This window comes from Electrona antarctica (genome assembly GCF_951216825.1).
Source record: "Electrona antarctica genome assembly, chromosome: 8".
NCBI lineage: Eukaryota > Metazoa > Chordata > Actinopteri > Myctophiformes > Myctophidae > Electrona > Electrona antarctica.
Window position 1 is genome coordinate 47,023,028 of NC_136789.1, and position 24,127 is coordinate 47,047,154.

Below are 24,127 nucleotides of genomic sequence, written 5' to 3' on the forward strand. Positions count from 1 at the left end.
CCAACATACTATAGTATGTCGTCAAACCATCAAAACGACATACTAAAGTATGTCGTTTTTCATGATTTTCATCATTGAATCATGAAAAACGACATAGTAAAGTGTCAACATATGGAGGCTATGGGTGGTTGTGTGATGTGTCATGAAGCTTGACGGACTGACTTTTTTTTGCAGGTATTCATAATAATCTGCGACCTATGGTCGCAATTAAAAATATCACGGAAACAAATTTTTCAATATTCATTTAATATTAAATATCAGAGTAAATAATTTTAAACATGCACAATAAGCAAAATAATTTCATAATTGTAAAAAATAGAATATGCTATGCAAATTGAGCCATGCATTCACATCCAGAGCTTTGACTTAAATATAATTTACTCGTATCACTTTGTGACAAGACTAACCTTACAATTAAATAACTGCCATAATGTAACAATTGGTCAGATGGATTAATTTTTACATTATCAAGCTGTTATTAAACTATAATGCGTTACAAAAGATCCTCAGACGATCCTGGGTTCAATTGTAGCCTTTTAACCACTTAAACCCTCTATTCTTAGTAAATGGAGGGCCAAAAATAGCTGATCTACAAGCTACAAGCTTGTAGATCTGCTATTTTGGGCAAATGTTCCCCGCAGAATAGGTATCCTGGGGTTCAAGTGGTTAAAATTAGCAGTAGGCAATGTAGTACAGTGACTCCTGAGCTCCCGTATAGTCGCTCACAAAATCAATTTTCTATTTTTCATACAATGGAAATGTACACTGTATGAAAGGTGCTATATTATAATTCATTTTTATTATCATATGCCCTTTTCCCCAGGACCAAAGTTGCTGTAGAGCACTTGTAGGGTCTGGGTCCCCAGCTAAAGTATTGACAATTAGGAACCAAATGGACCCTTTACTGGTCTGTAACTCAGAGTAACACTGATCATTGTACAGTGTAGATTGGAATGCCTGAGAATAAAATGAAAACAATTATGCCTACTGCGTATCAAAATTCTGAGAGGGTCATCATGGCTAATGAGTCCACAGGATCAGGGTGAGTGGATCATCTTCACTTCTTCATAAAGTGACTTATGACATCCATGGGCAAGGGGAAAATGATGGTGGAGTTCTTCTCGGCCGCGATGGTGGTGAGGGTCTGCAGGTAGCGAAGCTGCAGGCCAGATGGAGACTCTGAGATCACCAGGGAAGCCTCCTTCAGGGCGCGGGCCGCGTTCATCTCCCCCTCGGCCGCAATCACCTATATACGTGAAGACAGAGACATTATTTGAAAAGGTCAGCACCACTCACAAAATATGGATATTATTCCTTGGTGGTTGGTATATGTGTGTGTAATTCTTTGCTGTTGGCATATTATGCTAGTGTGTGTGTGTGTGTGTGTGTGTGTGTGTGTGTGTGTGTGTACGTGTACCTTAGCCCTAGCCTCTCTCGTAGCCTCAGCCTCAGCAGCCATTGCTCTCTGAAGCTGATGGGGCAGCTTCACATCTTTAATCTCCACGCGCTCCACCTTGATGCCCCAGACATCTGTCGCCTCATCAAGGGTTGACTGCACAAGAGAGCAAGAATCATGCATTATAGCAATAATGTTGAGGTCGCACTTTTGACTTATTTAAAAAAAAACCTGTGTTGGGTGCCTTGTATTCCAAAAAGCTGGATCAAAACCTCTTGAACTTAGGCCCTCATTTGTCAATGACACCCAAATGACACCCAAAAGTGGGTGTACGCAGAAATCACTTACATTTTCCACATTTATCATACCAATGTGACTTTGGCGTATGATACATGATATTTTGTGGGGGAAAAATAATTAAATAGGTGATGATAATGTGTTCACTTTCAGACATTTCTCACAAGAGTAAGAATGAGGAGGTGGCATGTGTTGTATGGCCGCAATATAGTAGCTACAGTGTATTATATACATTACGGTAAATTGATTATGGGATTGGAAAACTAGCAGAAAAAGACTTGCACGCCACAAAAATGTGGATGATCTTTAGACAGAGACTAAGATAATATTGTTTTCCTTCCTTTTATTTTATCATGCTCATTAAGTAGGCATACTCAACTACTGTGCTCAAAGTGATGGGTGCAAAAAAGCAGCAAAGGTTTTGGTAGCAGTGACCTTTGTCAGTGCTACCAGTCCTGCCACTAATGCCACAGTGGGTGTGTTTTTCTGGTTCCACTGAAAAATCTGCCATTCATGTTTCCCATAGAGATTTACAAAAATATTTTAAGCCTAGAATGAAGCCATCCAGGATCCTGGTGATTCATGACCATAAAACCTTTGATTCTGTGAAAAAATTATAATATTTAATTATATATACCCTTTGTTTAGCTGATTTTTATTTTTCACATAAAGGTTTTATGGGCATGATTCACCATGATCCTGGATGGCTTGATTCTCTGCTTAAAATACGGTAATTGATATAAATATTTTTGTAAATCTCTTTGGGAAAACTGAATGGCTGATTTTTCAGTGGAGCCAGAAAACCACACCCACTGCTATGCCCTGTGTAAAATGCCCTGATGCAAATTACAGTAATGTCCAACAGAGGGCAGTGTTATGGTTTTGTGCAGTGCAAGGCCTATGTAGAAACCAATAGACAGTAAAAAAACAAACTTTGGACTTAAAATAGGTGGGTGACAGGTCAAAGCAGATCAACATCAAAAGCTGTTGTCACATGCTACAAGTATGTGAAGTGAAATGTTGGCTAACAATGTCCAACATATAATACAAATGTGAAGTAATTTAGAACTTTGGATGTTGTGGATACAAATGCAATTGTAGTGAAATGAGTATGTCCACCAATAAAATAAATCCTATAAGATAACTGGTGTCACTGGAGTCAGAAGACTGATTCATACTTTGTGTACGGTTAGGAGAAATACCATTTTAGAAATATCCTACACAGCTTACAGCAACTACATTTCATTTTTTTGTAATCTGACAATGCATTACACTCATAATTCCTTCCAGGGGCATCATATAGATGTTTTTAGAGGTTCTAGGTTCCAACGTTTTACACTGGTCAGGCACAGAGCTTACTCATGTGTTACACTGGTCAGGCACAGAGCTTACTCAGGTGTTACACTGGTCAGGCACAGAGCTTACTCAGGTTTTACACTGGTCAGGCACAGAGCTTACTCAGGTTTTACACTGGTCAGGCACAGAGCTTACTCAGGTTTTACACTGGTCAGGCACAGAGCTTACTCAGGTTTTACACTGGTCAGGCACAGAGCTTACTCAGGTGTTACACTGGTCAGGCACAGAGCTTACTCAGGTTTTACACTGGTCAGGCACAGAGCTTACTCAGGTTTTACACTGGTCAGGCACAGAGCTTACTCAGGTGTTACACTGGTCAGGCACAGAGCTTACTCAGGTTTTACACTGGTCAGGCACAGAGCTTACTCAGGTTTTACACTGGTCAGGCACAGAGCTTACTCAGGTGTTACACTGTTCAGGCACAGAGCTTACTCAGGTTTTACACTGGTCAGGCACAGAGCTTACTCAGGTGTTACACCGTTCAGGCACAGAGCTTACTCAGGTTTTGATGTCAGGCTTTAGGTTTCAATCTGAAATCTGATAGCACCACAGTGACCACACACTACAGGTTTCGGAGCGGGGAGAGCAAATATCAAACATTCTTGATGTTGATCGGGCCGATCGCACTTTGAGCGGTCGGGCACCCCCCGAGCGTCAAAAATGCCCGATTATCGGCTAGTGTAAGGCCACCTTTAGCCAACCGGAATACAAATGTTTTCACCGATATTTTGCCAAAACGTGCAACATTTTCTAGTCAATTTGAAAAACAACATACATTTGAAACAGCATTCAACCTGCCAAACTTTTTGCATAGGGTGCGATTAAGCTTATTTAAAAATCACGACACATTGGCTACATAAGTGCCAATACTGATGTAATTAAAACAAAGTCAAATAATGAGCGATGTATCGGTATCGGTTGGGCTCTGTATACTGTACCTGCATACTGTGAGAGATGCCCTCGCGTTCAGACAGGAGCTCAGCCAGGGTCTTTGTTCCCAGGACGTTTCTGAGGGTGGTCTGAGCCAGTAGACGCGTGGAATAGTCTGCGTTGGCCACGTTGGCCACAGAGGAGATGGGGTCACTGACCCGGAAGTACACCACTCCATCCACACTTACGGTGACAGAGTCCTTGGTCAGGATCTAGGGTGAGACCACATGAGATGAAGGTGTGACTGTGAGTCTGAGTTGATCAATCTACAGTTGCCAAAGTTTTTTCAGCTCGAGAATCATTATGTAGTGTCTCCCTTGGACCCAAACTTACAAAAACATATTATAGTACCCCATTAAGACCCGAGGCCAATTGAATGCCACAGAGGAAAAACAGTCTAAGTCCACACTATGTATAAATTAAAGATAAGGGGTCATATCAGGACAAAGAGGCCTTTTCGTGGAGGGGTCAGAATGAAATTTGGACTTAAGACTGTTTTTCGTCTGTGGTACTCAATTCTACTAATGCCTTCTAAATCAGTAGTTCTAAAATATATTCAGAAATAGCAGATGTACAACAGTACAAGCTCGCTAGCTTGTATATCTGCTATTTTTGAATAGCCAAGGCAAGAATCTAAAATGACACAGATGCTTTCCTGGTTATAATGGGTTATACTATGTAGTCAAATAATGTATAATCTTATTAAATGCACTATAACAAAGAAAAGCATTCACATTTTAGTGATGTTCTAAATAGCAACTTTTACATGATAAATCACTAAATCAGTGTAATCAGATCTGTCAATAGATTCTTCTGTTCTTTAGTAGCCAGTAAACATCCATTTAAACACTTTTAAATACAACCATTTTCACCCTGGCATCCCTATTTGGGCATGTCATTATATTGTGACCCCCACAAAAAATAGCAGCTTGGCTATTTTCACGATTCATTGTATGATTAACTATATAGGGCTTAAGTGGTCAAAGTAGCATTCCAATTTGCCTGCTCAGTGTGTTGTGTGTATTGACCATACTGTACCTCCTGTGGAGGTGTGTTGTGTGTATTGACCATACTGTACCTCCTGTGGAGGTGTGTTGTGTGTATTGACCATACTGTACCTCCTGTGGAGGTGTGTTGTGTGTATTGACCATACTGTACCTCCTGTGGAGGTGTGTTGTGTGTATTGACCATACTGTACCTCCTGTGGAGGTGTGTTGTGTGTATTGACCATACTGTACCTCCTGTGGAGGTGTGTTGTGTGTATTGACCATACTGAACCTCCTGTGGAGGGATGTGTATTGACCATACTGTACCTCCTGTGGAGGTGTGTTGTGTGTATTGATCATACTGTACCTCCTGTGGAGGGATGTCGAATGAGACAGTTCTCAGATCCACTTTAACAATGGTGTCAGTGCAAGGCAGGATAAAGAAAAGGCCTGAAAACATCACCGGGAAAAAGTTACAATTATTACAATAATATCCTGTTTATCCCTTATTTAATTCACTAGAATGTATCTGGATAATGTCATAGATAGACCATCTCTGCAGATATATCTGTTGAAAAAGTTTAAATTCAAACTGATTTGCTTTGCAGTAATAAAGGAATACAAATATAAATGACATAGAGCGCAGCCTAAAATCCTCAGGCAGTACAAGGGTAAAAGTTCAAGACTAAAGTTAAAGGGGTTTTTATTTATTATTACCTGGTCCTTTAGCCTTCCTGTCTGTGATGCGTCCCAGTCTGAAAATGACAGCACGCTCATACTCCTGCACAATCTGTAATACAAAGATTCAAGAGATTCACGATTAAACAAGATTTAACCTTTTAGAGACACAAACATCTGCTTTAGTATACAAGCAAATGTTCCCTCTAATGTGCACCTGTGTGGCGCGCAGAACAAATCTTTGTATATAATAACGCATCTTGGTCCACCACCAAGATATTTTTCCCGGAGTGCAGCGCATGTTTTAATTGTTTATAACGAGAGTGCAACGCTTTTGGAAACTCCAGCAGCTTGGCGTTGCGCTGGGCATTTACCTTGCGCGTGGAAGCGAGGCGCTTTCCTCTGCTTGCTGAGAGCTAAAATAATTTCAACTTGGACACTTGGAAGACTGGAAGCGCTACCAGGCTGGATTTAACTCTGCGTGTAAAAATGTCCAAATGCACACATCATGTACAATGCCTACATGCATACATTCTGTACCTTGCTACATACAGTACACACACAGTATTCTCCTACATAAACATTATGTTGGACTATCTTGTATTCATCATAATGCCTGTCACTTCTCAGCCAGGGCTAACCTTTAGACATGTTTCAATGCCAATATGTCAGTATGCAGTTATTTTCTTAATTATAATTAATTTGGTCGCCAAATTATTTTGGGGGTCCGCAGATTATTTAAAAAAATTAAAACTTTGAGAACCCCTGCCCTAGAGGGGAAAATATTTACCTCTGATCTTTTGTGTTCTGTGGAAAATAAAACACCTCACACACCGATTTCAGTAATTAGTTTCACCCTGCCTCTGTGGTTGAAGCAGCGCCAATTACTCCTGCTAAAAATTGTAGCTTAGTTGGAATGGAAATCTTTAGTCTTGAAGCCTAATTGTCGTAGGACCGTGACGCTCTCAGAAAATAGATGATCTACAAAATCCCAACGTGTCGAGTTGTGAACTTGTATAGCTGCTATTTTCAGTGTCGTAAGACAGAGTATAATTGCTTTACTAATGCCTAAATTAGTAAATCGTTATGTTATTACCACAGCAACCACTTACAAATAATAGTGTGGACAGTCCGTACTACAGATCAGATTTCTGAAATAAATGGGATTCGCCAGCAGTCTGAACAAAGCAGAAAACTGTACAAAACACATTGGTGACACAATGAACTGACTCACCTTGAAACAAAACCAGATGGTGATGGGGAAAAGGCACAAAGTAAAGAGGCCAGAGCAGCAAACGATTATCCAGCCACAGAATCCCAATCCTGATCCTGTCTGGTCAGCTAGATGGAGGAAAAGAGAAAACAAAGTTGGGAGGGAAGACTTCTAAAATATATGCCTGTGTGTCCTGAAAAATTAATAGTGGTACGGAGTGCCAAATCTCAAATGATTTACTTCAGTATTTGTATTTTTGGATACTAAAAGACCTTGTTATTTTCCACTCCTCGAAATGCTTTCCCAGCTCACTTAATGGTCAGTCCTCGGAGAGGAAATGCTTTCCCAGCTCACTTAACCTCTTAAACCCCAGGGGGGTCCAGGGGAAAATCTGCAACATCAGAGTTGGAACTGGAGACCGATTGGGTCTCCATTGACCCGCTGAGTGCTGTTCAGAGGTGGACAGCCGCTGCCCCCGTGGGCGGGGCTTCAGTCCTCGGAGAGGAAATGCTTTCCCAGCTCACTTAATGGTCAATACAAAATCTATTTTGTTGTGGTAACTGTCAGATGGATACATTTCCTGTACATACTTTCATAGCTGTCAGAATGAAAAAAGGTTAGCTTGTTTACTGCTTAAAGCGGGTTCAGTTGCAGTAGAAGCAATGGTAAAATAAATAAATTAAATACAAACTTTTATCGCCCAAACATTTTGTAGATAAAAACGACAAAAAATAGTATTTTCTTAGCTAGTTCTAGGCAAATATGAATGTAGTTCAACTAAGATACTGCCAAACTGTAGTTAAACGAAATAGTTTAATTGCGTGTAGTTCTATTCCACAACACTGTTGGAATACTATGATTTTTTTTTAAAGATGGAGTGCCGTGATTTTTTTCCACCCTAAAATCATCAGGTCTTATTGTTATATAAGGAGGTATAATTTTTTCGAAAAAGTGTACAGTATTTGTTAAAATGTTGTTTTTATGGCCTGGTTTGCCTGGTGGGTGGTGATGGGTGGTGATGCACCTGAACTGAAGCCGCACCCACAGCTGTAGTTGTATGATAAAGGGGGAGGGGTTAAGGGATGGGCTGATAGTGTGATGTCACTATATTACTGTTTATTCCCTCACAGTTATCGTCATCATTAAAACAATATAAAAAAACAACAATAATATCATTGGCCCGTTTTGACTGTCAAGGGTTCAGCCTCCAGGAAGAAACCCTAAATACAAAGTTAATACACCATTGCACATAAAAATGACTCCAGGGTGTCTTGTCACCTCATAGACACGTTACAAACTGGAAAAATACAAAAATTGTGGCACTCTATCTTTAACCTGCTCAAGGTGAGCCATTCATAGTACACATGCATCCGTGTTGCAAGGCAGAGTGGCTCTCAGCCTCTGCCTGATGGCCTCAAAAGTCTAATATCTCCCATGGTCCATAGGGATATCTATAGTGGTTAAGATATTGGACTTTCACACGGGAGACCAGAGTTTGAATCCCGGGTGTTACACATGTGCGAAGATGTCCTTAGTGCACACAGATGGTTTTGGTCCCCACTGCCCAGTTGGTTTTGGTGCCCACTTGACCTCTTACCGTCCACTTCTAGTAGGCCTACTAAGCAAACCACACAAGTCACACACTTATGCATAAGGTCACACTCACTAAAGTTCAAAACATTAAATTTGTTCTTTTCATAATTGTATTTTGGTTACAAAAAAATCCCACATTTCAAATAATTAGTGATTTTGGTGGGAAGTGCTGTTATTAAAATGCTTACTATAAAATACTAAAATGAATGGCCATAGGACGGTTCATATGGAATAATAATTATAGTAATTTCATGATACATAGCTTATAAATAAATAATTGAGTTTATAATTTCATTGTAAGGCTGTGAATAGCAGCTGCCAGCACTACACCGGACCATTATTGATTGATGCATGATTGCACATCAATGAAATGAAATGAAATGAAATCTATATTTACCCAGGGTATCTGGGCTAAGCTCAAGAACTTGTTTCCAGCCAGGCCCTGCTCATAGAACACATTTCATCGTAGTGGTTGATGCCTTGTTCAAGGGCATTTCAGCGGTGGTAATTTTAACGTGTCGGACGGCTGATTCGAACTGGGAACCTTCCGGTATCTAGACCGCGCCGCTATCCGTTCGGCCACCGCTGCCATCATTGCAGTGCACACGGGACAGGTGGTGCAAAGTAAACAAACCTGTCTGAGTAGTGACTAGGCTACTAAAGCTGACTTTAGTTTAGTGTGATATCGCGCTGCTACGTTACTAAAGAAGTCTCTAAAAACGGTCTAAGAGACGTCACGTCACATTATAAAGAAACACAAGAACGAAGAACCTCTTTTTCACAACCAACGGCCAGCGAGGTATTCTATTTTTAGATAGGATGTTTATTGTGCCTGCCGCTGTGTTTAGGCTACTGGATATGCTTGCGCATTTGATTTCTACACGTGATGTTTGTATTTCATTTGTTTGGTCAATGTTGCAATTTGTTGATACCTGTTATTTTGTGTTATTTTGTGTGAGTGTTCTCAAGGCATGATGACTGAGCGGGATGAGAATAATGCCTGAAGAAATGAAGAAATAAATACCCCCGTTTATAAAGAACCTAACCTGTGTCGTCAATGTTGTGAGGGGAGCAGACGAGCATAACCCATTGACAATTTCAAGAAGTACTTTTGTGTAACTAACTTTCCGTTCCATACCAATAAATAAATATAGGTCAATAAAACGTAACATAGGGGTTATAGGTGATCGAAATGCTTACATATTATTTCGTAAGTGCTCCCGAGTCTTCTCTTTTGACTTTCCATTTGCTCTGCCATCATCTGCTACACGAAAATGACAGGGAAAGTGGGCGTGTATAGTCAGCCTGGCCTCTACTGCCTTTGGTAGGCTAAGGTCCAGGGTCTTCCAGAACAGGAACCTCACCATCTCCACTAAGGCAGCTGTGTACAAGGCAGTCTGCCTCTCCACACTGCTCTACAGCTCGGAAACCTGGACACCCTACCAGAGGCACATAAATTGTCTAGAGGCTTTCCACATCTTCTGCCTCCAAAGGATCCTGGGTCTGACCTGGGCCGACAGGGTGCCGTACATTGAAATATACGACCGGACCAACACACCCAGCATTACAGCACTCCTTGGCCAAAAACACCTCAGATGGGTCGGGCATGTGATCCGTATGCCAGCCCACCGCCTACCCCGACAGATCCTGTATGGCCAGCTTCAAGCCGGTCAAAGGGCTGCTGGGGGTCCAAAAAAGAGGTACAAGGACCACATCAAAACCCTCTTGAAGAAATGTGATATCAAACCTCCAGCACTAGAGTCCCTGGCTGTTGATCGCCACACCTGGAGCTCTACCTGTCACAAGGGAATCACTCATCTTCAGGAGAAGCTCACAGAGAGGAGAGTACAGCGGCGTGCACAGAGGCACCAACGTGCCAAAGGTCCACCGACGACCACTGCTGCCTTCCCCTGCCCCTCCTGTGACAAAGTCTGCGGATCACGCATCGGTCTGAACAGCCACCTGGCTATGCACAGACGACAGACACAACAATAATCATCCCATGAACTATATTTGGAGCAACGTCATCATCGACATCGATGGACTGCCATAAGCAAGTAAAAGTAAGCAAGTGTGCGTGTGTGCGCGTGTGTGCGCGTGCGTGCGTGTGTGCAGTGAGTCAGTCGTGGTCACCTGCTAGCTTTTAAGCGATCGTTATGCGATAATGGCTCTAGCTTGAATGGGTGTGGCTTTGATTGTTTGAGGCCGAGACCGCCGAGTTGACTATCAACAAACTTCAATGGAGTTCAACTGATCTGGCGAATTACTCCATGTCATCATGACGACTAAAAAGAATAGTAGGCCTAAGTAAATAGTCAACTATTTGAAAAATAAAAGTAATATTTGTTTAATTAATAGGCATATATGGTTTCATTACACCTTTTGCTGTACTGTAAGCTACTTGTAGGCTACTGTACATTGACAATACATTGAATCTCATCACATCTCATTAGACTGTATTTTCCATAGATGACACTACCAGGCAGCTGGAAAACTTCTAATATTGAGGTGTAGGCCTACTATAGGAGAGTAAATATGGATTAAAATATTTTAATTTTAGGGGTAAAATCTAATTATGGCTCTCATAATTTCTACTAATTCCAAACATATTTAAATAAATGAGGGCCTAGAAATGATTTGGTGTTGTGTGATAGACTAGGGGTTCTCAACAGGTGGTCCGTGGACCACTGGTGGTCCCTGGAAGTATTGCATGTGGTCCCTGACCATTCATTTAGTAATGTAGGATTTGTTGATTTTTTTAAATGTCTTTCCACTAGTTGAGAAACAGTGAACTGAATGACCAGTTCCACGAAACTTGGATTAACTAATCCAGGATTTAGGCCAAAACCAGGCTTTTTAAATCCTAGTCTTTACAGCCTGGTTTATTCCGTTCCACTAAAGCCAAGCGAGGCTCAGAATTGGCGGATTTGGCGAGCCAGGATCATAAAAGGCCTTTCCACACCTAAGCGCAAAACGGTCGACAGCTGCGCACATCTTAAGCTGTGCGCAGTTTATTTTCCGAGTTTTTAGACAGCTGGTGGATGGAAATTAAGCTCCACCTCCGCGGACGACTTGCGCGGAGGAGAGCGTTTCCGGGAATCTGGCCGTCGCGCAAGTCTTCCGCGGAGGTGGATCTTAATTTCCATCCACCAGCTGTCTAAAAACTCGGAAAATAAGCTGCACGCAGCTGGGAACGTGCGCGGCTCTTTAGATAGTGTGGCAGCACCTAAAGCCTGGCTGAATGCAGAGCCTGGCTTTTCCTAGACCCATTTGGTGGAACACAGATTTACAGATTCTTCTTCTTCGTGGGGTATTATGGCAGTTGGCATCCTTAATAGTTGCATTACTGCCCCCTTCTGTATATCTCAGTATCTTTACTATTCTATTCCAGACTTACTGATACAAGGACTTAAGCTTCTAAAATAAATACTGCTGCTGTAATTAAGGAGAGAAAATACTCTCAATAGTAGATTAACTACCCCAAAAATATAGTCCACTACTCTTAACTTAAAACTTTGTCATAATAAATGTAACAGAATTGTAAGCATAATGATATTGTAGCATCGTGATATTTGGCCATAACTCCCTTCTCTGGGGGAAGGGGGTTGTTGTCCAGACAGGGGCCAGACTGGTGAACCGTGGGTCATGGGTTCAATAGTGGGTGAAATGTTACAATGGTAATATGTTGTAAAACAATGAGGGTAACATGTCGCCCCTTTTCCATCTCGCCCCACCTAGCTGTAAATAACAAACATAATTCATGTTGGTGATTATATAAAAGGTATTATCATATTAATTTATCATTGTTAAATTTACTCTGTATATCCACGGGCATAATAGCATGATGATGCCATTACAAAACTTGGGCTACATGGAAGAAATGTGTTTTAATAAAACGAAATTAACTGCTAGAAGGTCATAAATTAACTTAATTAAGCAGTCACCGTCTCTGTGTCATGTTATTCTTTCTTCATTTTACAGAGTATAGAGATCGACTACTATACAATCAAATAATTCTGTATACAAGATAATTTCAGATTTCAGAGAGGGAGGGAAATACTAAATGAACTTAACTACATTAAAACATTTTTCTGGGGCGAGTTGGTAAAGGGGTGAATCGTTTGGTATTCACAATGAGTAATGGTAATATTTAGTAACGTTTTCACCTGTACCATTTTAAAAATAAATAAATGTATAATATAATATAATAATTCTTCTTTACCACTTGCACCACAGCAAACCTATTCTGGGGGAACATTCACCAAAAGTAGCTGATCTGCAAGCTCACAAGCTGTCATGATGAGGTTGTGCAGCCTATATATTTTGGTTCTTTGATTTTGTATATAGTGCTTAAATTAGTCCTTTAATGCAGACCGATTAAAACAAGGCAACATAAACCCATAATAATTGAATAAGTGTGGAAAAAATCATTGGTTTGCGATCAGATTGACTGCTTAATGAACAGTAAAGACATCAGGATTAGGTTAAACCTGGCTGTTAGCCTGGTCCGGAGCAGGCTAAATCTACAGCATTAGTTTCCATGGTAACTAGTGTGGCATTGCTTTCATGAAACTGAATCAAGCCTCAACATATCCAGGTTAACTGGCAAACTTAATCTGGCAAGATTAACCAGTTTTCATGAAACCGGTTAATCGCTGATCCAGGATATATTAAACCAGGATATCTGTTAAATCCCGGTTTAATCTCTAATCCAAGTTTTGTGGAACGGGCCACCCTCCCTGGTGACCTATGATGACCGTCCATGTAGTCATTTACTGACAAATTGGAGCGGGAAGTGCAGCGGATTGTCTGGTTGAGTCATTATTATTAGGAAATTATACTTAGTCAGTGGACAATTGGTTGAGAAACAGTGGAATGTATACACATGGGATGCATAGCAAGTGTTACAAAAGCATTAATCTTAGCCCTTACCCCATATCCCCACCCAACACAACAGTGGTCCCCAGGTTGATTCTAAGTCAGGGTGGTGGTCCCTGGTTCACAATCGGTTGAAAACCCCTGGACTATAGAAACAGGCTTTTATTTTTAAACAATGAATCAAAATGGAAAAAATATTTATATTTAATTCCATGAAGACAAAAAACTGACTATACATTGATACGTCATCTTAGGTCACCAGATCATTTAGTGCACTGTTTCTCAACTAACGGTCCATGAACCACTAGTGTTCTACGGCTATGGTATGATTACAGGTGGTCCATGTCTGTCTCTAATTATATATTGGTATAGACAGGGACAGAGTATATGATGTCATTTTCTGTCTCCAACCTAAGCTAGCCCAATACATATTCTTCGGGTATATGCCAGTGTGGAAATATCACTCTCACAGAGATACGTGATCACAAAAGATAATACATTTGGCTTTTACAGTAAGCTCTGGGAATTCTGCCTGACAATTCTCCCAGAACTTCACAAATCACAAGGGATTCATACTGTGACTCTTGAAAAAATATGTGGACATGTCAGTGTAGTCTTTGGAATTTAAGCATAAGCCTCCAAAAATAAAATAATGGGGGGGAAATAATCTCACTTTCCTATAGTCAAGATAGTAGTAATTCTACAGTATAGCCTATAGTATAGCATAGGCTCAGGATGTTTACTGTATAGGTTATGGTATTAACTAACATTAACCCTATATAGACTCTTCTTCCACATGACCCTGTCCAACCGGTTCGCTATCTTATATAAGAAAAATAAATATATATCTGTAGGAAATTGGCTACTGTTGCTCAGCAGCAAATGAAAACAGGCAACATTTCAACAGCAAAATTAATGTTCACACACCAGACAAAAACATCATTTTACTCCTGTCCAGCTGCTGTATGCTGTATCATGTAATTACGCAGTAATCAGCACCACCGCGACGCGCACGCGCGCGCACACACACACACACACACACACACACACACACAGATATCAGTCATGTGATGTGATCTTCTGTATGATCTGGCACGGTGGCACCGCTATGCTGCCTCGCCCTATGAATATACTGTAGAATAGAGTAGCGGAGTAGTCCATACGGCTTCGGCATAATCGCCCGGTCCACGCACACTGTGGCTATGATGACTCGGTAGAATTCTGTCCAGAAAAGTAGCCTACGATTACTCCTCAACCAAACCAACAAGTTAATTGTTGTTGCCTATAGCCCTGTTGACTTGACAATATGATTACTATATTTACCCAGGGTATCTGGGCTAAGCTCAAGAACTTGTTTCCAGCCAGGCCCTGCTCATAGAACATTTCATCGTAGTGGTTCAATGCCTTGTTCAAGGGCACTTCAGCGGTGGTAATTTTAACGTGTCGGACCGCTGATTCGAACTGGCGACCTCCCGGTATCAAGACCGCTCCGCGTATTTTGCTGTAACTTTCCGTAACTTTTGCTGTAACTTTCCGTTCCAAACAATACAAATATAATAGGCTAGGTCAATACAACGTTAGACAGGCCAGTGTTAATAGGTGATCGAAACACTTACATATTAATTCCTCAGTGCTCCTGACTCTTCTCTTTTGGCTTTCCATTTGGTCTGCCATCTCCATATGCTGCTACACTGAAACCGCTTCTCGAAAATGATAGGAAAGGTGGGCGTGTGTAAGTGTAATCACTTAAAACGCATGAAGTGCATATAGTAGTCAGTCATGGTCACCTGGCTTTTAAAGCGTCGTTGTTGTGCGATAATGGCTTGAATGGGCGTGGCTTTGATCTTTGAGCCCGAGTTGATTATCAACTAACTGCGAATTCTATAATATAGGAAGACAAACTGAATTTCTCCATGACGACATGGATCTTGTGCAAGAATAGAAAAACAGTAGTAAAACTAGAAAAAGTGCCCTTCTGGGCACAGGTCTCCACCAGGAGGATAGGAGTGTGTGTGATGTTTGGCAAAATGTTTAGGAGTAATATAAACATGTTTTTTTGTTTGTTTGTTTGTTTCTTGTAACAATTTTCTTCATTTTGTTGAGGAAATGCAGAGCCAGATCACTCATAGCATCTCTGAGGATAGAATTCTGGATGTGCAGCATTTTGTACAAAACGGGCTACTCCTGAAAACTTTGGAAGGCAATCTTAGCTAATCAGTGTATAATCTGAGAAATCCAACAGGCTCGTCTTGATCACATGACTACAGAGATCATGTGTACCGATTTGCGTGAGATTTGGATGAAATCTGTGACTAATATAAACAATGTGTTTTGCAGAAATCAGCCTCATGGTGGGGCTATAACCGGCAGATGTGGAGGGATGCAGGGAAAATGTTTTTCCATGGCCTCTAGGCAGTGCGCATACATAAGTTGTCGATGCAGTTATAGGTAAAAACAGGAATTGGCCTGTTATAGCGCCACCGTGAGGCTGATTTGGGAAAGAAATAGTGGCATGTCGTCCTAGTGGAAATGTGCGTGTATAATTTCATGGAAATTGGACACTGTTTGTGATTTGTGGCATTTTGTTCGAAACGGACCAATCATGTGAGCTTTGGAAGCCAATCTTAGCCAATCAGGATGGAAGATGGGACATTGTGCAGATCTGTGTTGATCACATGACTACGGACATAGTGTATACCGAATTGTGTGATGTATGGATAAAATGTGAGTTATCTACAGAAATGTGTTCTGCCTAAATCGGCCTCATGGTGGCGCTATAACAGGCCGTTGAGGAATATTTGGGGCAGAGGTTCGTCGTTGGCATCCAGGGAGTGTGTGTGCACAGTTTGGCATGGATCGGGCCAACGGTGCCGGAGATTGGCTGATAACGGACGGACGGAAGGACACACACACACACACACGGACGGAGTGCAAAACATACTCTCTCCCCATGCCTTCGGCCTGGTGGAGACAGAAATAGCGTACAATTTGTATAGGAACATTTGAAAAATATTTGTTTATAGGTTTACAGACTGAATTTTCCATTGACAATAGTACAGGCCTACCAGCTGGAAAAATATTGAGGCATAGGCCTACTATATATGAGAGCAAATATGGATACAAATATAGGCCTATATTTTAAGGGTAGATTTAGCCTATGGCTATCATAATTTATACTAAATTCCAAACATATTTAAATAGATGAGGGCCTATAGAAATGATTTCGTATTGTGTCAGTGTTGACTATAAAAACAGGACTTTATTTTAATACAATTAAAGTCAGGGACACATACACTAATATAGAAGTCATAAGAGTGGAAAACATGATTTCAGATGGCCCTGAAGCCTGCACACCATACAGGTACAAAAGACTTTCTTCATTGAAATTTCTGATGTTTCGATCTTCATCTGGCCATGTCCCAAACTTGATGTAGCCTATAGCCATAATGTAAAAGGAGTGTATGTGTTAGCTGTGGAAATTAGTATTATTTTTTTGTAATAATCATTCTCATTAGTGTGGTTGCCCTAACAGGGCAACCAGACTATTGTAATCGTAACACTTTATTATTATGCTAGAGTAACCCTAAACTTTGGACCGCTACTCCTCCCACAGTTTTGGTGGAACACACTTGAGCCATATGTCAAATTGACCGGCTTCATCGGGGAATCGTGAGCTTGTATTTTGTTAAGAGAAATGTTGTATAGTTTAATTGATATTAATTTATTAGTGAATTAAATTTCCCCATTGACATGAATGGGAAAGTGCGAAAAATCACATTCAAGTATTTTTTCCTCGGAGACTGTAAGGGCTATAGTTACAAAACTTGGAGGGTAGGTTCATAATAATTACTAAAATTAATTAACTTATAATGTTATCGGTCGGCCTCATGGTGGCGCTATAACAGCCCACTTTACGTTTTGGCTTATAACTCTTGAACCGTAGCCGCCATTTTGAATTTTCTCCAAAACACACTTTTTGCTTTTCCTCCTACAGATTTTGTCCAAATCTCACAAAAATCTGTACACATGATCTCCAGACCTTTCCGATGAAAACACGGACGGCGGAATTTTGATAGTGCGTATCGTTCGGCCGTAATCGTCGTCCGAAGTTAGCAGGAGGGGCCTACTTTACAAAAAACGCCAAAAATCACGAACGGAATGTCCAATCCATCCCAAATTTGAATCACTTGTCACGGGTGGTTCAATCAACCAAAAGCCAAAAGCAATTCTATTTTCATCCATAGGGGGCGCCGCAAATGCCAAAAATGTAACCGTATGGTGTAAAAACATGATTTTTGGGGGATAAATCCCCTCGAATTACTTACACATGATCACAGGGGTGACGCGACATTGTAATTGGCTGGCAATATTAGTGGGAGGGGCCTATGTAAGCGACTGCGGCAACCACACTTTTTCAAAATTGCAACCTTTCCAGTTTATATTCATATTTGAATAGAAAAGAGAGGTCGCACACAATGCATCGCATCGCGGCGCATTGTGAGCTTGTAGATCAGCTATTTTCAAATGGTCGAAATGTATATAGGGGATAACTTAAAAAGTGTAGCAGAAAGCATTACAAATGAAATGGTTAAATTAAAAAGGTGGTTTAATAAAAATCATTGAATTTGAAAATAATTGATTTTCTCTATTTGAAAAAGGATGAAATTATTCTCACTATAGATGGAGTGAATATTGAAAGAGTGAATAAATGTAGGTTTTTGGGTGTTATATTAGATGAGAAATTATCATGGAAAAATCATATAGCATATATAAAAGCCAAGGTGGCCAAAAGTATTTTTATTTTGAACAAAGTAAAATATGATTTGGATACGAATTTATTGAGGATGTTGTATTGTACACTGGTTTTACCATATGTTATTTACTGTTTGGAAGTATGGGGTAACTCATTCAAGAGTAATATGATTCCTTTGATTATGTTAAGAATCATGTATAAAGAAGATTTCAGAGCACACACCAATAGGCTTTTTATGTTATCAGGTGTTTTGAAAATCATGGATTTGGTTGAATTACGAACATTATTAGTGGTGTTCAGAGCGAAAAACAAATCATTACCAATACAGTTACAGAAGTCATTTGTGTTTAGCTCGGAGGATGAGGACCATAGAAGAAGACATGATTTTAAACATCTGTTCGCTCGGACTACACTAAAACAAATGTGCACTTCTGTTACAGGTATAAAGTTATGGAATTCACAAAACCAGGAGTTGAAGAGTTGTACAACAGTGTTTCAGTTTAAGAAAGTGTTTAAAAAAGAAAAAATTATAATATATGAATTAGAAGGTTAGATATAACATCATAAAAGTGTTATTTTGTTTCCTCAGTGTTTTTTGTTTGTTCTCTTGTTGAGCTCTATGTTCTTTGTCTTTGTTGTTTTTTCTTTCTTTTTTATTTGATGTAATCATGGTGATATAAAATGTATGGTTGGTAGCAGCATCAATTAGATGTTTTTTTTTAATGATAGGGGCAGGTATAAATAAGATTTATCTTCTTCCTGCTCCTTTTCTTTTCTGGTATGGAATATGTAAAAAATAAGTACAAAGTAAAAATGAATATAATCATGTAAAACCATAACTGAAATGAAATAAATAAATATGAAATTAAATGAAATATGAAATATAGGGTTGAAGTGGTTACAGTAATGTATGTTTTTCTAATCAAAATGTAAATCTCCAAAGTAACTAGTAACTAAAGTTTTCAAATAATTGTAGTGGAGTAAAAGTACAAATGTTGGCTCTGAGATGTAGTGGAGTAGATGTAAATGTATTGGAAATTGGAATACAGTCAAGTACAAATACCTCAAAATTGTACTTAAGTACAGTATTTGAGTAAATGTACTTAGTTACTTTCCACCACTGGGTTAACGGCAGGAGGATGAGTTAACAAAACGTCAACAAAGAGAGAAGTATATGACCAAGCTGTCCGTCTGATGACAAAAAAGGAGAGAGAAGTATGACTAAGACACAGAAGTGGTCAATGTTATCCTCAACTTCATATTGACATCTGTTGTCCAGATCATATCTAACACCAGGGCTGCAGGGCTGAATCATTCAGGCCGCGGTAGTCAAGTCATACACCCAGCCAGGCCACCCTATCCCTATTAGCCTGGTTAATAAACCAGACCGAATCAGCCGTTGGCAAAAAAAAGTTGCCTACCAGCGGATTACGGTCTGGCGAGGCTCAGTAGCACGCCTCTTTCCTACAGCAGAGAACAGGTCGGACCAATCGGGACACGGTATGCAATATAGGCGGGCTTTGGTACAGTGACGTTCAATGCTTGAGACTTTTGACTGACAGTAGCTCTGACCAATTGCGTCAAAGAGAAAATGTTCCCCGGGAAATGAAATCCAAGTGGAGCCAGCCCAGACTGATATACCGCGACAGTGTTGTGTGATATTAGTCTGGCTTATTAGCCAGGCTATATCCCTATACCCACACGCATGTACGTTTGGATTACAACAGAGCCATAGAGTATAGACAGAGTTGCGACATTGAGGGGGCATTTATGCCAAATATTGCGATATCGATACGATATACAATATTACCGTTACAATTTCATATTCTGCATTTTAAGTGTTGCAACACTTATACATACACGTGTGGGGATTGAAAAACCATAAAACCTGGGTGATCTACTGTATGCTATCAAATTGTATAAATTTTATTCACGCAGCATAGTACTGTACAGTATATGAATGATACATTCTCTGGCTGATTTTAGTTTCTACCCTTCTAAGGACCAGCTGAGACCCCAACTTTGAGAACCAATGGTGTAGTGACGGACAGGAACCCCTTTTGGTGTTTTAAGAATTATGTTATACTTTAGCTATTTTTGAAAAATCGAGAAAATGTGGTGCAAATCTTTGAATATATATTCTGTCAGAGCGATCGTTTTTAACTCAATCTTTGCTTCATGGGGGATCCCTGGAACAACATATTTTCAGATGGGGGTCGGCGGCCAATTACATATATTTTTGGGGTCCTTGACATGAAAAACTTTAAGAACGACTGACATAGAAACATAGGCTTTTCAGAAAACTGTCAGGATTTAGAAGACATTTGCAGAAACGTCTTCAGGTCTAAATGGGTTAAGAGCGTACCGGACCGCATCTCCATGATATGATCTACTGCACCACGGATATGTCAACTTGAAGTCGAAATGAGTCATAGTTCTCTCTTTTTGTATCTTTTTGTCATCAGTTTCCTCCTTTAAGTGAAAGAAAAGTAGTGTCAAAATATCTTTTGTATATTCGGTTTCAAAACAGGCCGTATGCGGGTACACTATAGTAGCTTTTCGTGCTGGGGCCCTTTACTTTAGAATCATATGATAGACTGACTGATCAGCTGGTTATGTTCTTTCACCACTTTATTATTTGTATATGTAACAATACACAACATTATATGAGAGCCGCTATAATTAAGATTTCCAGGGTGAATGCCTCTGACTTAATTGGCCTAATTTTCTACAGTGCCACCCTGCTCTTTGGTCCCTGCAGGGCTTGTGCCCAGAATTTCCCATTCAGGAATCCAGCTCTGACGCATCCCCAAAGCTAGTTAGTGCAACCAGACTATTGTAATTGTAACACTTTATTATTATTATTATTATTATTATTAGTGTGGTTGCCCTAATAGTCTGGTTGCCCTAAAGGGCAACCAGACTATTGTAATTGTAACACTTTTTTATTTATTTTACTGGAGTAACCCTTTTTTGAAACGCTACTCCTCCCACAGTTTTAACTGTACGCACTTGACCCATATGTCAAATTGAACGGAAAAATCGGGAATGGTGTGCTTGGTCATTGCTAAGATAAATATTGTATAGTTTAATTGATATTAATTTATTAGTGAATTAAATTTCCCCATTGACATGAATGGGAAAATGCGAAAAATCACGTTCAAGTATTTTTTCCTCGGAGACCGTAAGGGCTATAGTTACAAAACTTGGAGGGATAATTCGTAATACTTACTAAAATTAATTAACTTATAATTACATCGGTCGGCCTCATGGTGGCGCTATAACAGCCCACGTTACGTTTTGACTTATAACTCTTGAACCGTAGGTCGTAAATTCAAAATTCCTTTCTCCCTGTATTCCTTGGGCCATGACGCCTCTCCCCATATAGGCCACGCCCATTTGCGTCAGGATAGATTTTCCGCCATTTTGAATTTTCTTCAAAACACACCTTTATTTTCTGTTTCTACAGATTTTGTCTGAATCTCACAGAAATCGGTACACATGATCTCTGGACCTATCGGACCGCGTTTAACATTTTTTCAGATTTTTTGAAAATTTTTTGTCCGTATCGTTCGGCCTTAATCGTCGTCCCAAGTTAGCGGGAGGGGCCTATTTTACAAAAAATGCCTAAAATCACGAACGGAATGTCCAGATGTCGCGGGTAGTTTAATCAACCAAAAGCCAAAAGCGATTCCATTTTCATCCATAGGGGGCGCCGCAAATGCGAAAAATGTAACCGTTTCTTGCAGAAAAAAGATTTTGCGTTTTTCCCTATAACTCTTGAACCGTAAGTCGTAAAATCAAATTCCTTTTCCATGTATTCCTTGGGTCATGATGCATTTCCACATATAGGCCACGCCCACTTTCAACCTAGAAAGAAATCCTGCAAAATTAGAATTTTCTCCAAAACACACTTTTGGTTCCTCCTCCTACAGATTTTGTCCAAATCACATGATCTCCGGACCCATCCGATTTTTGGTAGTGTGTGTCGTTCGGCCGTAATCGTCGTCCGAAGATAGTAGGAGCGGCCTATTTTACAAAAAATGCCATAAATCACGAACAGAATGTCCGATCCATCCCAAATTGTAATCACATGTCGCGGGTGGTTCAATCAACCAAGTTCCAAAAGCAATTCCATTTTCATCCATAGGGGGCACCGCAAATGCCAAAAATGTCACCGTATAGTGCAAAAACATGATTTTTGGGGGATAAATCCCCTCCGAATTACTTACACATGATCGCAGGGGTGACGCGACATTGTAATTGGCTGGCAATATCAGTGGGAGGGGCATATGTAAGCCACTGCGGCAACCACACTTTGCAATTTTTTAAAATTGCGACCTTTCCAGTTTGATTACGTTGGTGGCCATTTTATCACCGGAAAGATTAGCCTCCAGGATGGAACCTAGGTAGGTAATTTCATCTTTACGTGTGATAACATTGTCACCCACTCTAACCAAGAAGCCATTTGCCTTGCTGAGATTACTATTAGATCCAAAGAGAATGGATTCAGTTTTTCCCAGGTGTAAAGATAGTTTGTTATCAGCGAGGCAGGTGCAGATTCTACCTAGTTCAGAGCTGAGGGCATTTTCAACCTGCAGTTTGTTCCTGTCCGAGACCAGCAGTGCCGAGTCATCTGCGAACAGGAACAAGTTGCAGTCACAAGCTGAAGTCATGTCGTTTACATATATTAGGAACAGTAGAGGCCCTAGTATGCTTCCTTGTGGAACGCCACAGCTCACTGGGAGGGGGGGGACAGTGTTCCGTTCACTTCCACCATCTGTTTTCTAGAAATAGGGTGGTAGTTGCCGGGGTCTAATTTACTCCCTTTCTTGTGCAGGGGGGTTACTTTGGCCAGTTTGAAATCTTGGGGGACCTGTCCCTGTTTGATGGAGAGGTTTACTATGTGGGTGATGATTGGAGCTATAGAGATGGCTGAGTCTCTGAGAAATTTGGAGGGAATATTGTCATGGCCAGTGGCCTTGTGGGGTTGGAGGGCATAGGTTGCATCAAACCAATCAGGATCACAAAATACACTATAGGCAGTAAAGTAGAACACATCCAATATGAACACAATATAATATAAATGCACCATGTCTCTGTCTGTGTGTACGGATGTAATGCACGTAAGTCGAGAACCGTTTGCCCCACCGACTTCAAATTCACGTTCCACACCCCCACAGGGAAAGTGCAGTGCTCGATGTCGAGTTGGTCGAACCCACGGTCCAGAACCGCCACAAAAGTCCTCTGCTCCATATATGGAGCTGGCCTGTTCTGACATCACAACACTCCATATTTGGGCATGCCTGACACAGAACTTCAGATGAATAAAGAACACAGAGAGACAGATACAGAAATGTCCATATATGGGCATAAAAGGGACACAGACAGATGGGGGGAACGGGTACTCTGACACGGGTACAACAGGTATTGCATAACTGGGTGGGGCATGGATCTCCAACTTCCATTGTTACTGACTCGGTGCACTACAGCCGGGCACCGGTCTAGTAAAAATAATAGCTCAAATATATATAGTGCTTCACTGCTTGGCCTGGGCCATGGCTCAGCGGTCCAGGCACCTTGGCCGGTAGTCCAAGTCTGGCAGTGTGCCGCGGATTCGACTCCCGATCCCGACGGCCTTTACTGCATGTCACCCCCCCCCATCTCTCTCCCCATTTCCTGTCAGCCTACTGTCTGTCCCTCTATAAAAAATATAAAATAAAGGAGAAAGCCAAAAAGAAAAAGAAATTATATATATAGCGCTTTTCTAAATACCCCAAGCGCAAAGACTAAGGAACAAAAGTAGGGTTTGAGAAGATCGGAGAGGTCAGGGGGAGCCAGGTTGTTGAGTGCTTTGTAGGTGGTGAGCAAAATTTTGTAGTGAATTCTTTGTTTGACGGGGAGCCAGTGTAGGAGGGCGAGGACAAGTGTAATGTGGTTCAGTCTGAGTGTGCACTGGTGAGCAGGCGAGCAGCTGAGTTTTGGACGTGTTGGGAGTTTGTTGAGGACTTTGGAAGTGCACCACCTCCAAACGTCCATCAATCCAC

General features: G+C 40.7%; 1 protein-coding gene across 2 annotated transcripts; it reads right to left on the bottom strand.

Moving 5' to 3' along the window:
* Nucleotides 1-29: 29 nt before the first annotated feature.
* Nucleotides 30-15,079, bottom strand: stoml3b (stomatin (EPB72)-like 3b). Of its 2 annotated transcripts, none has more exons than XM_079508850.1 (7): nucleotides 14,944-15,079; nucleotides 6,878-6,984; nucleotides 5,683-5,755; nucleotides 5,333-5,415; nucleotides 3,988-4,191; nucleotides 1,418-1,552; nucleotides 30-1,246 (listed from the first exon to the last, which is right to left on the bottom strand). In XM_079508850.1, exons 1-7 carry the CDS (start codon nucleotides 15,005-15,007, stop codon nucleotides 1,058-1,060), a joined length of 855 nt encoding a protein of 284 aa, XP_079364976.1. In that variant the 5' UTR covers nucleotides 15,008-15,079; the 3' UTR covers nucleotides 30-1,057. The 2 variants fall into 2 exon arrangements, with proteins under 2 accessions (XP_079364976.1, XP_079364977.1); XM_079508851.1 differs by lacking the exon at nucleotides 14,944-15,079 and adding an exon at nucleotides 9,650-9,752.
* Between the last annotated feature and the right edge of the window lie 9,048 nt (nucleotides 15,080-24,127).